The 15,120-nt window shown below is 43.5% G+C and overlaps 1 protein-coding gene across 37 annotated transcripts in view; it reads right to left on the bottom strand.

The window, feature by feature from the left end:
* Window positions 1-15,120, bottom strand: part of KALRN (kalirin RhoGEF kinase) — a 777,940-nt gene that overhangs the window by 193,342 nt on the left and 569,478 nt on the right. For 8 of the 37 annotated variants that reach the window (XM_051859242.3, XM_070072226.2, XM_051859248.3 and 5 more), the window contains one exon: window positions 13,347-14,756. The exons of the other annotated variants lie outside the window; for them this stretch is intronic. In XM_051859242.3, coding sequence (XP_051715202.3) covers window positions 14,694-14,756 — 63 coding nt within the window. In that variant the 3' untranslated portion in view covers window positions 13,347-14,693. Of the gene's footprint in view, window positions 1-13,346; window positions 14,757-15,120 lie in introns of those variants that run through there. 37 annotated transcript variants of the gene reach the window in all.

Genomic DNA, 15,120 nt, shown 5'->3' with positions numbered 1-15,120 from the left:
GAGAAAGGTCTTCCTTTGCCGTTGGTTCACCCTCCAATGGCCGCCGCGGCCGGCGCACCGCGCTGATCCGATGGCAGGAGCCAGGAGCCAGGTGCTTTTCCTGGTCTCCCATGGGGTGCAGGGCCCAAGCACCTGGGCCATCCTCCACTGCATTCCCTGGCCACAGCAGAGAGCTGGCCTGGAAGAGGGGCAACAGGACAGAATCCGGCGCCCCAACCGGGACTAGAACCCGGTGTGCCGGCGCCGCTAGGCGGAGGATTAGCCTAGTGAGCCGCGGCGCCGGCCCATGGAGCCTTTTACTTTCTGCCACCCACCAATCCTCTCCCTTCCTCACTTTGCTTCTTACGGATCTTAGAGTTCATGACCCAGTGTCTCAGTAATGCTTCTGCTGATGTCCTCAATTCCCTTACTCCTCCCTGCTCATTTAGTACAGCAGACTGCATGGAAGATGCACCATGTATTTTTAAATGAATGAATAAGTGAATGGAAAAATGGAACATATATTCAGCTAATTTCTTCTGAGAACCTCTTTGCCTAGAGTTCACAGCTAAACAACTTTGAAAATCACTGTTTCACAGTAACTTTGTATCTTTTATCAGCACAGTACAGGTAACAGTTAAATATAAAATTAATTATCTTATATATATATACACATAGATATATAGATACAAATATGATTTCTAACTCTATAGTACGATGTATACTTACTGATTTTTCCCAGTAAGAGTAATGAATTTACAGAAAAATACAATGTTTAAACAAGAAGGAAATTTATAGATCAATTCCTATTAATTTCTAATTTTACAGATGAGGAAACAGGTTTTGACGTGATAGGCGATTTGGTTAAAATATTTTTCAAAGCTCATATAAGCTGGTCAACTTCAGAATTAGTGCCAAAACTAAATTTCCTAGTTTCAATCCAGTTTTCCTACTGCACCACTTAAGTGCTATGTTTTCCTGCCCAGGTCTGCTTGTGTCCGCTCTGTTTACATACAAGCTGAGTGTGTTTTTAAAAGTTCTAGTTGGGACCAGCATTGTGGTGGAGCAGATATAGCTGCTGCCTGTGATCCTGGCATCCCATACAGGCACTGGTTCAAGTCCTGGCTCCTCCACTTCTGACCCAGCTCCATGCTAATGGCCTGGGAAAAGCAGCAAAAGATAGCCCAAATCCCTGGGCCCCTGTACCCATGTGGGAGACCTGGATGAAACTCTTGGCTCCTGGCTTCAGTTTGGCCCAGCCCAAGCTGATTGTAGCTACCTGGGGAGTGAACCAGCAGATGGAATCTCTACCCACCCTCCTCTATTTTTGTGTGTGTGTAACTCTGAATTTAGAAAAAATAAATCAATCTTTTAAAAAAAAAAGTTTAAATTAATTTATCCTCATTTTATTTGAAAGGGAGGTAGAGAGGGAGGCGGGAGAGAAAGAGAGAGAAATATAGAGAGCAAGTGAGAGAGATCGATCAATCTTCCATCTACTAGTTCATTACCCAAATGCCCACAACATCCAAGCTGAAGCCAAGAATCTGGAACTCCAACTGGGTCTCCCATATGGGTAGGATGAACCCAAGTACTTGAACCATCACTGCCTCCCAGGGTACACACGAGCAGGAAGCTGGATAAGAAGTGGAGTAGCCAGGACTGAAACCAGGCACTCTACTATGGGATACAGGTACCCTCAAGTAGTGACTTAATAACTGTGCCAAACACCAAACCCTGAGTTTGTCCTGACTTTCCAGTGATAGCAAATGATTTTAAATAATAGAGTAACCATGTGATTTCTAGAACAAGGTCACATAACATTATAGGAGTACTTACAATAGGGACAACACGACAGTTGGGCCTTATTTTTACACTTAAGTAAAACATCCTTTGAAAGATTAGTCAGTGACTTTGCTATTGTTAGGTGATTCAGCATGTTTACTTTTCTACTATGTAGATGTAGAATCTTAGGCCAATAGAGAACTCCAAGGTTAGTGTATGGATAATGTCATCAAATCAGCTCTAAAATACATAAGGGCCCATCAGGACATTGTACCCTAAAACCTGCATCCCTATGTCTAGAACAAGTTGCAGGAAGAATAAGGAGTTTTCTCATTTTTATGCTCTGACTAGACAATGGCATTAGCGCTGACTCACTGTATATGTAGGACCTAATGCTCATGAATGTGGGCTAGTGGAAATTAGGTATAGTTGGAGTGACAGCAAGCAAACAATGAGCTAAGCATGAATAAGCATGAATTATGTCCATGTATAACTTTGAAATTCTCTCTCTCTCTCCCTCACCCTCACCCACCCCCATATACCACCCAAATCTGTTGAGTAGAGCCAAAATTTTAAAATCTGAGTTAGATTCAAAGTGTAAATATTAAGCTAGAGACAGAATATAAATTATGTGCAAATATGGCCACAAGTTTACTGCTGAGGTGTTCATTCTGATGTTCAGCAAATCCCTCTAGCCCTGCATCCTCCACATACATAAATAAGTTGTTTTTCCTGGCTTCCTTGTTGTTGAGTAGAACCATGTGCTTAGTTCTGGCCACTGACATTGAGTCATTTCCTGCCTGGAGCTCACTCTCTCTCTGGAATCAGAAACTTTAGAAGCTGGTTTATCAGCCAGATTCCCTGACTGCCTGAAAGGAACACAGTCCCTGCCAACATGTTAGGACATACTGTCAGCAAGACATGCCACCCAAATTTCGATTTATTCCTTACCATAGCATAAAATGGCTTATGCTAACGGATTCATGTACCCTTCTCCCCTTCTCAATGGAACTGTCTGAGGAATGAGCATTGGTAGGAATCTAGGAACACTAAAAGAGTGGCAGGAAAGATCAAGATAAGAGAGGGAAAGAGATGTAATGGGGCCTTACTAAGGAATACAGATGGAATGCAACTTTGGCTGGCTTACTGGATTTTATTACTGCTTATTGCTACCACTACCACTGTGAATATTATTTGTTTTTAAAACAACCTGAAGATTCCTGCCTTTGCCTGCCAGGACTCTTCCTGGAGGTCAGAGAGAGAGTCTCAGGGAAGGTAGATCATTCTAATGCAACAGGTCAGACTAATGTGATAGCTGTTCTGATTCTACACAGGGTGATTTTTTTCTCTGAGTATTTACACTGTTTACCTTGCAAATGGACCGACAATTCTAGTTAAGGGTCATATTTATATTCCCCTATTGTACTTTTGGAACAGCCCTAAGCCTGATAACATCAAGCTGAAGCCCAGTTTCCCTTGCTATATGGGAGTTGGCAGGAGACTCATTGTTGACCATTTCTTGAGCTGACTCACAGCAGATGGATGGATTCTCACATCTTCATTTCCTGGAGCTTCAGGAATGTGTAATGAGAATCATGAGTGTGGGGATGGTGCAGGTGGAGGGAGAAGTGCATTTTCAATCAACACTGTCTTTGCAATGGAAGTCCTTCTCATTGGCAACCAACTCAGTAAATGAAACCAAATGAGGGACATTTTTCAAATTTGACTTCTCATTACAGTTGCTTCCTTTTTTTGGGGACATGTGCTCTGTTGGGTTTATTTTCCTGTTCATTGCTCCTGGACCTTGATGCCTTTACTTTTTCAATCTTTCCATTTTCCATTCTTCATTAGAAATGATCCACAGAGCCCCAGAAGTGGTATATTTATTTTTTTTGAAAAAGATTTATTTATTTATCTATTTATTTGAAAGGCAGAATTACAGAGAGAAAGAGGGAGAGAGAGGGGGGAGATATAAAGATCTTCTATTCACTGGTTCACTCCCCAAAGGGCTGGGCCAGGCCAAAGCAAGGGACCAGGAACTTCATTTGGGTTTCTCACATAGGTGTTAGGGGCCCAAGTACTTGGGTCATCCTCCACTTCTTTCTCAGGTGCATTAGCAGGGAGCTGAATTGGAAGCAGAGCAGCTGGGACTCAAACCAGCACCCAAATGGGATGCTAGAATTTCAGGCACTGGGTTAACCACTGTGCCATTACATCGGCTCCAAGTGGTACATTTCAAACTGCATGGGTAGGGCAGGTATTATGACACAGCCAGTTAAGACCCCAGTTGGGATGTCTGCATCCCGTATCACAGTGCCTGGTTCAAGTCCCAGCTACTTTGCTTCCTATCCAGCGTCCTGCTCACCTGGCTGGCAGGTACCAGATGACGGCTTAGGTACTTAGGTTGCTGCCACCCAGGTGGGAAACTTGAGTGATGGAAACTTGAGGCTCCTGGCCTCAGCCAGGCCTGGCCATGGCTGTTGATGACATTTGGGAAGTGAAGCAGTGGATGGGAGAGGAACATTCTCTCTCTCTCTCTTGAATAAATAAACAAATAACTAAAAAGACCTTATGGGTAATGTAATAAAAATTATTGGAAAAAGAGTTAGCATGTTATTAGAATTCTTTGAAATGTCAGTGACCAAACCACACCATAGTTTCCCATACTTGGCTATACACTTGGGCTTCCATCCTCCACTTGATCCTGGAATTATGGCCTTGGAACTGTTTTGCTAGGTTTTACAATTGCCCACCCGTTTTATATATCCTGGCCCTTAGTCCCGATTTTAGCTCTGCCTTCCAGATCAAGCACCAAATCCGTCTTCTACTCCCACATTATCTGGGACTCAAGCTGCGTGCTTCTCATGTTTGCCAAGAATGACATTTTTCTGCTGAACTCCTCCTATTCCTCTATGATGCAAAAGAGGCACTCACTTGCCAGTCTGGAGGTACTGAAGATGGAGAAGTCTGCCTTGTATTTCTGCTCACTAAAATTGCATTTGCTCCACATATTATGTAATTGTACTGGCAGTGCCTACAATATGCTAGTCACTAATATAGTCACTGAAGATACAGCAATGAAGAAAGAAGAATTCCTGCTCCCACAGAACCTACTCTGTAATGATCACAATCCAATTATGAGAATGATTTGACATGGACCCTGTGAGACGCTATTGGTTCTTCACCTAGCTTAGGGTCTGCGTGTTTTACAATTAGGAAGTTCTGTATTCCATAAATGAGGTCTGAGTCATCTTCCAAGTGAAATTTTTATCAGGACAGAACAAAAGATGGTTGATCCATACCAGGTATGGTTAGAATTTCTCTGCTGAGCACATGTGTTGATCCAAGAAAACAACTTCATGTTACATTTGATTTCTCATAGCTACTTGGAGAATATGATGTTATTTGCCATTATACCAACCCTTTGGCTCAAGTACCAAGACCCAAGTTGAAATGAAATTGGGCCATTATCTGGAGAGGCTAACCAGTGCCACCTGTGTCTCCTTGTTCTATACAGACAACCTCCTGAATGCAGTCTTGCCACATATATCTAGAGATAATAGCATTAGATGAGAGCTCTCACGGGATGACTGGGGGTAGATGTGGGCTGGCACCCTGAGTTCCCTTCCCATTTGGCTTGAACCTCAAAAGCTTGTCTCTTGGAGACAAACTGATGCAGCTAGGAGGAGGGAGCCCTCCTTAACTCTCCTTAGTACCAAGTGGAGTTTGGGGAGAAGAAATGAGGAAGCTATGTTTGTACCACAACTGTGACTGAGCTGTCTCCCTGCTGGCACTCAGACATGGATTGAGAGTATCTGTTACTTGGGCCGTAACAGACTCTGTATGGCTGAGTATCCTGGGAGTCTATTCTATTTGTGGTAAGGCAGCACTGGATTTTCTCTTAGTATGTTATAGTGACTGGGGTGAATCTCCACCCAGGCATGGTTGGGAACTCCTCCTGCTGCTGCTGAACATTTAACGGGCTAGACTGGAGGACCTTGTAGTGTGCAGGCCACCAAGGGAAGTAACCAAAGGGAAATACAATTTTAAACTTACTAAGGTAAAAACCAAAGTTTTATCGCACTTCTCAGAATATGCAATGGCCTTTTGAGTTTCCAAGGTATTTATGAACAGTGTGTTCCACAAGCTTTTGGACCCCTGATTCATGAAGAACTTGGACCATATCTTGATTTATTTTCAAGGCTCTCACTCTCACCATGTGAACCTGAGGGATGTTTAACTGCACCTTAGGTGAGGTCCTCATCACTTTGAGTGTAATTCAAGCAGCTCTTACCTAAGCGAATGTCACACCAGAAGGGCTCCCTTGACCCCTGCTGGAGTAGTTCCCACTTGACTTCTGGGGCACATTCCCGGGCATCCTCTTGGTTTGAATGGAGGCATGATACTGAGGGAGGGCTATCTTACCTGAGAATTCCTACCTGCTCCTAGATAACTCTGCTCCCCTCCCCCAAGTCTTCATGTTTTTGTGTGTGAGTAATGAAGAGAGATTTCTAAAATCTTGTGTGTGCTTCTAGCAAAACTCTCCTCCTTTCCTCTCCTCTAAATTCACCTCCCCATTACCTCTATCTGCTTTTAGACCATCTGGACTGATTTCATTAGACTCTGTATTCCTGACTCTCTCAGGTCCTCTTCTCATTCTTTCCCTTATCCCCTGTACTCCCCACACCCATTTGCAACTGTATTTTTCTCCATAGTATATCACCATCTGGCATATTATATATTTTACTTATTTGTCTCTATTACCACCATAATGCAAACTCTATGGCCAGGAATTTTTATCTTTGGTGCTTACTTTTGGTTGTTGTAGTTTTTTTTTTTTTTTTTTTTTTTTTTTTTTTTTGACAGGCAGAGTGGACAGTGAGAGAGAGAGACAGAGAGAAAGGTCTTCCTTTGCCGTTGGTTCACCCTCCAATGGCTGCCGCGGTCGGCGCGCTGCGGCCGGCGCACCGCGCTGATCCGATGGCAGGAGCCAGGAGCCAGGTGCTTTTCCTGGTCTCCCATGGGGTGCAGGGCCCAAGCACCTGGGCCATCCTCCACTGCACTCCCGGGCCACAGCAGAGAGCTGGCCTGGAAGAGGGGCAACCGGGACAGAATCCGGTGCCCCGACCGGGACTAGAACCCGGTGTGCCGGCGCCGCTAGGCGGAGGATTAGCCTAGTGAGCCGTGGCGCCGGCCTGTAGTTTCTTTTTGTTTCTCCTGCCTGGAATGGTGCCTGGCAGGTAATAGATATTTCATAAATATTCATTTGATGAATAAAATAACGAACATTATGGGTACCCAATACTTCACTTGTTTTTTGGACAAATGACCCCCTCATTGACCTCTGGAGGAAATATTAGCAATTCTTGTGGTGTACAATAGTTGAGGGATTCTCCAGAATACAAATCAATACATTACTTTGGGCAAAAAAACCCTTGGCACCCCTACCCACATCAAGCATTTGCCAAAGAGACCAGTGAATCCAACCTAACTATTGGTGCTATCCAATCTCAGTCCTACACATGTCTCCTCCCTACTACCACTCCTGCTCCCATACACATTCTTTTATAAGACATTTCATCAAGAAGGAATCAGCTATCTAGATTGTTAAGGTCAAGGGCATGATGGGAAATTGGTACATGGTGACACAATCATCCTTGTAACACCATCAGACTCCACTTAAATTTCTGAATCATTCACTCCTCAGAAGGCAGAAATACTAGATTAATGCCTTGATGGCCTCCTCTAGAAGGCTGTGCACCTGTCTGGTCCTACAAGCAACCTTTGCTGAGATATTATGCTGGAATCATCACGACTTCCATTCTGCAACATCAGTCACTTGCAGATTGCAAGAGTCTTCCTCTTTAAAGACTTACTTGAAGACTGCCTGTGTGGTCTTGTAAGGAGAACGAGAGAGCACCTAGTTTGTTTACGACCTCGTTTTATGACTTGTATCTGTGGCTCTCCAATAAGTTTGTTGGTTGAATTGTCTCAGAAATACTAACAAATAAAGCACCCTGTCAGCATCTTAACACCAAATGAGAATGCAGGAAGAATTAAAGACATACAAAATCTCCTATTTCCATTGCTAACTTCTAGCTGGGCTTGGAGGAACTCCATTGTGTAGCTCAATTTTATCACTAACTTGTTCCTTTCAGTGTCAAAGTTCTTAGGAGACTGTGAGAAACCAGAGCAACACCTAGGAGTGCCATCCTCGTAGAGTAAGAATGTCACACTAATAAGGTCTAACCCTGCCTCTTTCCAGGAGTAGGGACTCTTTTTTTCTGCCAAGGGCATTTTGGATATTTATAAAATTATTTGTGAGACATACAAAATTATCAGTTAAAAACTCGCTGCTATATAGATTCATTGAATTTAGAGCCCCACCTGTGGTTGTCTTGGCAGGGCCAGACCAAATGATTTCATGGGCCTTACACTACTCATGGGCTAGATGTTCCCCACTCCTATTCTATACCAACTCTGGTTTAATCCCCACCCCAGCCCTGGTATTTTCGTTTACCCTGATATGTGTCATAGCCATCATCTATCAGAACTCAGCATAGCCTTATCTACGAACTCCACAATATGCTTGGGTATAAGGCCCATTAAAAGGTCACATTGGCAGGGAATACAATCTGCGGAAACCTTTACAGAGATACATAGGAGCCCCATCCCCTGTCACTGCCATTTCAGGACTCTAAAAATTCTCCCTGCAGCTACTGCTTTCCATGACCAAGCCCACCCATAGAAGGCCTGGATGTATTGTGCCACTGGTACCTTTGATGGCCACTGGTGAGATTGAATATAGCAAAATTCCCTCTAGGGACAGAATAGGGATGTGGATGTTGTAGAAACAGGTTTCCAAGGAAGGATCTGAGAACTGGTTGCATACATAGCCTGAACACCTGACTTGGGATTAATTACACTTTTTACAAAGTCAAACCTAAAGAGAGGTCTCAGAGCCTGGCAGCTACTTCTAGCTGCTGAGAGAGTGAACACTGCTACACACACAGGTGGCCCCACGTGAACAGAAGAGAGGTGTGTTAGGGGTACTCCTTGGGCCAGTTCACTGTAACGACAATCTTACCCTAACTTCTGACTACACTTTTGGTTTTCTGAACTTATTTTCCTTTCTGAATCTGAATTTGTTTAAAGATTCACATCTTCATAAAATCCTTATTCTTTACCTTTTCTGTGTATGTTTATTTGTATACACACACATGCACACACACACACTGTTGGATTATAGTATGAATCTCTTCTCATGGATCCTCTAATACTGACCCAGCTAACTGAGCCCCATTCTCTCTCCCCCAACCCAATCTGTTTTCTTCTATGCTCAATTCTTCTGTTTCTTTTTAAAGTAATAGCCATTTTCATTGCACACTTTGGTCCTAAAGATCAGCAAAAGTATATTCACATTGTATCTTGTATCAGTATGGAATGTCTAATTATCCAAGTTTTATGATCTGCACATATTCAATTTTCCATGGTATACATGTGGGATATCTAGAACAGATATTAGATGCTCTCCTGCTTCCTGGTTATTATGTTTTTGGACTGTTGGAACATACTTATCTCTGTGTGTGATCCAAACAGACTAGTGTTCTTTCCTTGGCATGCTTTTCTCTTCCCCAGGTATATTTTGTTTTCCCAATGATACCTATTATATGTTGAAGCTGAAACAACCCACTAATTAACTTATTTGGGAGCCTACAGTGAGTATTGAAAATGAAAATAGAAGCAGCTAACAAGGAACGATAACTCACATCTAGAACATACATGAATGCTGATAGTTTTACATGATTTAGAGAATGGTTTGATGATATGCTGTGTTCTTTGAGGACAAGCTTATTTATAAATGATTTTTGGAAACTGGTCAGTGAGTCATCTAGTGTCTGATGCATAAGAAACATTTAATAGATATTTATTGACTAAATGAGTGGTCCCAATGGGAGGAGAGGATAATGATATTGGAATGGTGTGGTTTGGGAAACAGGTGAGGGCAGTTTTAGAAATTAAACTTCTGAACCCTTGGGCTCTTCAAAGACAGCCTGGACACTGAGGAGAGACAGCATCCCGTGACCAATAGGGTCATCATTTGTGAGATTCAGTGGGAGCCTTCACTCTCTCACAAGGAGGAATCAGTGCAAGAAGAAGAGAAAATGATCAGAAGGGCAAGTACTGGGAAGGAGGATTTCATCTTTCATTTCCATCTTTGGGGGAGGAGCTATGTTTAAATATCAGAGGATGTGATTCATCAGTCATCAGATTTTGCAAAATCCATTCTCATCTCTCTGTGTGCTTTAGTGATATAGAAAACTCTCAATTATTGCTACTAATGGAATGGAAGCAATGGAACATATAATCAAAATGTCATTGCTATTTGCCTTTGGAAAGTATTATGTGTGCTTTTCCCCAGCAGGTTTGCTTTTACAATGATTAGTTCTAGCTTAGGCTAATAATAAAATGAGCTAGCATTTTCTCTGTACAACACCTGGTAGGAGAAATGTGTTTACGGCAGAGCAAACTCGTGTAAGGCCTAGGACTTGCTAGCTAATCACCTACATGGGTAATTGACTTGCAGCGAATGGGATTTTGAATAGAGCAAAAGGCAAAGAGCAATTTTATGTCCTGGATTTTAATGATCTGGGGGTAGATACATGCCCCCAGAAGAGTGCTATGCTTGGTGTTATCAGAGTGTTAAGGAGAAAGAACGCTGGTCTGGGAGTAAAGTAGTTGGGATGCTCACACTTGATAGCCCAAAGGAAGCCCTAATTAACCTCCTTGTGTCTCAATTCTCTTCTCTATAAAATGTAACAATGACACCTATTTTACACACCCAGTAGGTTACTAGTCAATAGAAAGTAATGGGCAAATGGGCTTGAAAAAGTATTACATGTTATGAAAAGGCAAAGCATTGCAAGATAATATAAAGCCAATAATGAAATATTGTTGGCACCTCCTTTTAGGTCATGCTCCTTGCCCTAACTCCTCAGCACTCAGAGTACTGGACTGTAGCTTTTGAAACTTATCCTAGTTAAAAAAAAAACAGTTTTGTTTCTTTAGGATCCTGCTTTTCAAGGATAGATACTTTGACAAGATTCAGTATCCTAAGGAATGTATGAATTCTTTCTCAGGTAATGGTTTCATTTTAACTGGAACTTTCCATCTATAACAACCTAAACTAGTGTTTCTCAAAGTGTGGTCCTGAGACCAACATTGCAGCGTTACCTTGGGATTTATTAGAAATGTAAATTTGTGTGGTCATCCCAGACCCAATATACACTCAAGTTGGAGATCCGCAGCTTTAGCTCACTGGAGAAAAAGGAAAACTGGGAATTGGGCACTGGGAATGCCATGAGAAGCCTTCTTTATCTGAAGGAGACAGGAGGCAGCCTGTTGGGTTTTTCAAATCACACTGTACTAGTATAACTGGCTATTCAGATGAGGGCCCAAAGCGACATGCTGAACCATGATAAGTGTACTTTTCCACTTCACAAGAGATGTGTGACCTCCATATGTACCATATGTGCACATTTACACACATGCATGCATAGAATGATGACTTGGTACACACTTTTCTCAGGTCTTTTTCCCAACCACCTACTAAAAATTCATCCTGATCTTGTGACACAGTCTACCTTCCTTAGTTTTCCTTGTAGCACTTATCAGTTAATATGCTGTGTTATTTTCTTATTGATTTTATTCCTCTCTCTCCCAGCTAGAAGATGCCCTCCATGAGGGCAGTATGTTGGGTTCACTGCTGCACCCCCAGCTCTGAGAACTGTGCCTGACACCCAGTAGGTACTCAAAAAGGATTTGTTGAATTAGTAAGTGATTGACTGCTGAATCTGGGAGACAGGGAAACATCGGGGTCAGACTGAAAGTGTCTCTACATCCCCCTCGTAGGCAATGTTGTCCAGCACAACAGCATTCCCCCTCTCTCTTCCTGTTCTGGGCCCTGAGACAGCTCTGCCAACAAGGTGTTGGTCAGTGCCATCCACAGGGCTTTAGTTCACTATCCAGTTTGATTAGCCTTTCAGAATGTATCCTCTGGTTTCTCTGGGAATGGGAATGGTATCCTGACTGATCAATGTGTTTATGTGGCTGGCTGGAGTTAAGGGGAGCTGGTGCATATGTGACAGAACAGAGTGCAATGTGTAGGGGGAAAAGTTGGCTAAGAATTAAAATCAGGAGCTCTTAGTTCTCATCCTTTTTTGCCCCTAATTTGCTCTATGGTCTTGGCCCAAACAGCACTTCTGGGTCTGTTTCATCTGTTGATCTCAAGGTCTTCAAGGTCTCTTCTAATTGTAATTATATATACCTCCATGTGTTACTTGATTAATGTCTATCTCCTGTGCACTGGTAAGCTTCATGAGAACAGGGAAATTTGCTCACCTATTTCATGATGCCCAGCACTTGGAGGCATTTGATAAATATTTGCTGAGTAGACAAATCCCTATGACAAGCAAAGGGTGATTTTAGCCTCATCAGTCTATACTCCATGCAGCCAAATCACAGGCACAGGGATGTGGGTTGCAAAGACCCTGGCCTGGGAGGGCTCTCCCATCGCATAGGAAGGGCAGCATGCCAGTCTGTACCCCATAGGCACACAGCAGCCGCCCACTTCACTGGTCTGAACAAGTCTGGGGGTGTGAAAGAGAGATGGCCCAGGTGGGGCACCTGGGCCACCAACTCTGCAGTTTAGAAAAGCAATCCCTGAATTTGATAGCAGATCTGTCATTTCCCAGCTATATGGGTTTATACGAGTTATGTTCATATGAGTCTGTTCATTTGGAAAATGAAGACAGCAACGTCTGCCTCTCAGAATGATTGTGAAAACTGGAGTAAATCAAGGGCCATCCCAGTATCTGGTGTAAGGCAGGAAACCTTGTCTGGGTCTGCCGTCCTCCTGCTTATGTAGTCTTTAAGCCATGAGGTCACACACACCGCCTCCTTTCTCAAAGAATGCTTGTTATCAGCTCCCCGAAGTTCCCTAGCTAACCTTGGCTGAAGGGAGATACAGATTGGGATAAAAACTCTTTCTCAAAATATCTACCTTTGGATGTATATGTTTGCCTATTTAGATTTGTAGCTTGCTATGGCTTGACAGCAAAATGCACAATTTTGAAAATAAAATTTGGTAATTCATTATCATTCGAACATGCTGAGGCCTGTCGCTGAACAGGATGAGTCTGAATTTTTGCTGTATCCCTTTTTGGCCACCTTGGTCTCTCTCTCCACCTTGCCTCTCACTCTGTTCCCTGGTAGAGTGAATTATAGTCCTGTTCCTGTCCTGCCCCTCTGCCCTGCCCCCACTCATCTACGTCTGATCATCTTTATTCTGGAAAATAAATTCTGTTGCCAGGTAACCAGAAGACAAAACTGCTGTGGTTGACATGATTCTTATCAGTGACTGCAAGTGCAGTGGTGCCCCCACCACGCTGGACACGCGCTCATTGCATCTGTCCCCAGCTTGACAGATCTTTCCGGAAAGTGGGATGGGTGGATGGCTGGAGAGAGTTAAGGGCCTCAGCATTCAACGGAAAGTATTTATAAATCACTGTATATCAACAGCCTGCTTTAGAATCATTTTATTAGAACACATTCAAGAAAGTGACATATGGGAAAAAGACAGCAGCAATTCTCAGTCATGCAAATGCCCATGTTAAAGTTCTCCATTGGATTTAAGTTCAAGTACAAAGACAGTCCTTTCCTGAGCCAGGTGCAATTCCAGAGAATGACACTTTGCATTCAGAGCACGAATCCTTCGCAAAGTTCAGAACACTGAACAAATCACATCCTCACAATGAGATTGTGAGGTACACGGGAGAGTAAACTTTTAAGGAGCCCTCGCCCAGCCCTCCCCCAAACCCAGTGAGGGAAGTAAGCCCAACTTTAGGACTTCTTAGAAATCAGATTTAGTCTACTGAAAATAGAGCAGTGGGCTTTAAAAAAAAGTTAGAAAATAAGTGTATCTATGAAATGGAACCACCTCTGCCTTTTGCCTTGGTGTGGTGTGGGGTTTCCATGAAATTCTGTGTTAGGGGTTGGGACTCTCTCTTGAATGTCTTAGAAGCTGGCGGACTTTAAAAATATTTTTTATTATGAAAAATGGCAAACTTAACAAAAGTGGAGAGAATGGTAGAATGAACAACCAGTACCCATTATGTAGTTTCAACAATGATTAACATGTGGCCAGTCTGTTTGTGTCTTCTCATACTTCACACTGACCCCCCAACAGGTTCATTTGAAGCAAATGGAGGCTGGGAGGGTGGTCTTTGAACCAGAGGCCTCAGGAGGGAGTGAGGTTAGGAGGGAGTTAGAAAAACATGATAAAACCTGGGTAGGTTAAAGCAAGTAGAACGTGTGTTGGGGATGTGGGCAAGGCTAGAGTTAGCCATCTTCTTCTCTACCATACACCATCTCTTCTTCCTCCCTCTTTCCCCTGATGTGGGGGAGGCAAGCCAGAGATGAATGATAGGTTTTGGGGGTTGTGCAAATGGAAATGTTCAACCTGGACAAAAACTCCAGAGACAAGCATGACCCTCTAACTAATCTGTCCACTCTTGGTGCAGACTTCTAGGGCATGGAGCGTACCTGGTGTTTAGACTGGTAGCTGGGGAAAGTACATTGGGCCATGGAGCCTCTCTCAGGTTCCTACTGCCCTACCATTTTAGACTTCGGAGAGAAGCTCAGCAACCTCGAATTGCACCCAGTAGAGAAGCAGGGAACCCCGAGGGGTGAGCCCATGGCCCAGGTGGGCAGATTTTGCTTGGAACATGGTGCCCCTCTGATCAAAGGCTGTACCCCACACCAGCCCTGCCAGAGCGATTTCAAGAGAGGTGGGTGATTGGAGTCCTGGTGGGAGGTCCCAACGGCGCCACGGCTAACCCGGTGAGCTGCAGGGACAAGTCCCAGGCTGCGCGCTAAACGTAAGTGGAGAAAGGATCTCCAGGTCCCAGGTGCCACCGAGGAACAAGGTTGCCATCCTGTTAAGAAAAGGGCTGGGCTCTGTGATTTGCATATGACTTTGCAAAAATCTGCATGAGATCCCATAGCCCTTTATAGAAAACAGAGTTAAATCATCAGTGCAACCTACTGTATTTCTAGTAACACAATGCACAGAGTGCAGCCTAACAAGCACACAATCCTTTCTGAAGAGGTGGGAGAAGATGAGTGCTGTTTCAGACATTCCTTGGTCTGAAGTTTCATAGGAAGCCAACCAGGTCCAGGATCCAGGTGAGGATCACTGATCGGCGTTTTCTAACTTTGTCAGAATTCAAGTCTATATGCTTCTACCCTATTAGCCCCCTGCAGACTAGTCCTGCAGTGGCTTCCCAGTGTTCCAGACAC

Source organism: Oryctolagus cuniculus, chromosome 4 (genome assembly GCF_051225735.1).
Source record: "Oryctolagus cuniculus isolate XC-2025 breed Fujian yellow rabbit chromosome 4, ASM5122573v1, whole genome shotgun sequence".
Classification (NCBI taxonomy): domain Eukaryota; kingdom Metazoa; phylum Chordata; class Mammalia; order Lagomorpha; family Leporidae; genus Oryctolagus; species Oryctolagus cuniculus.
Note: the sequence above shows the minus strand (reverse complement) of the source record. Positions and strands in the feature narration are given on the sequence as shown.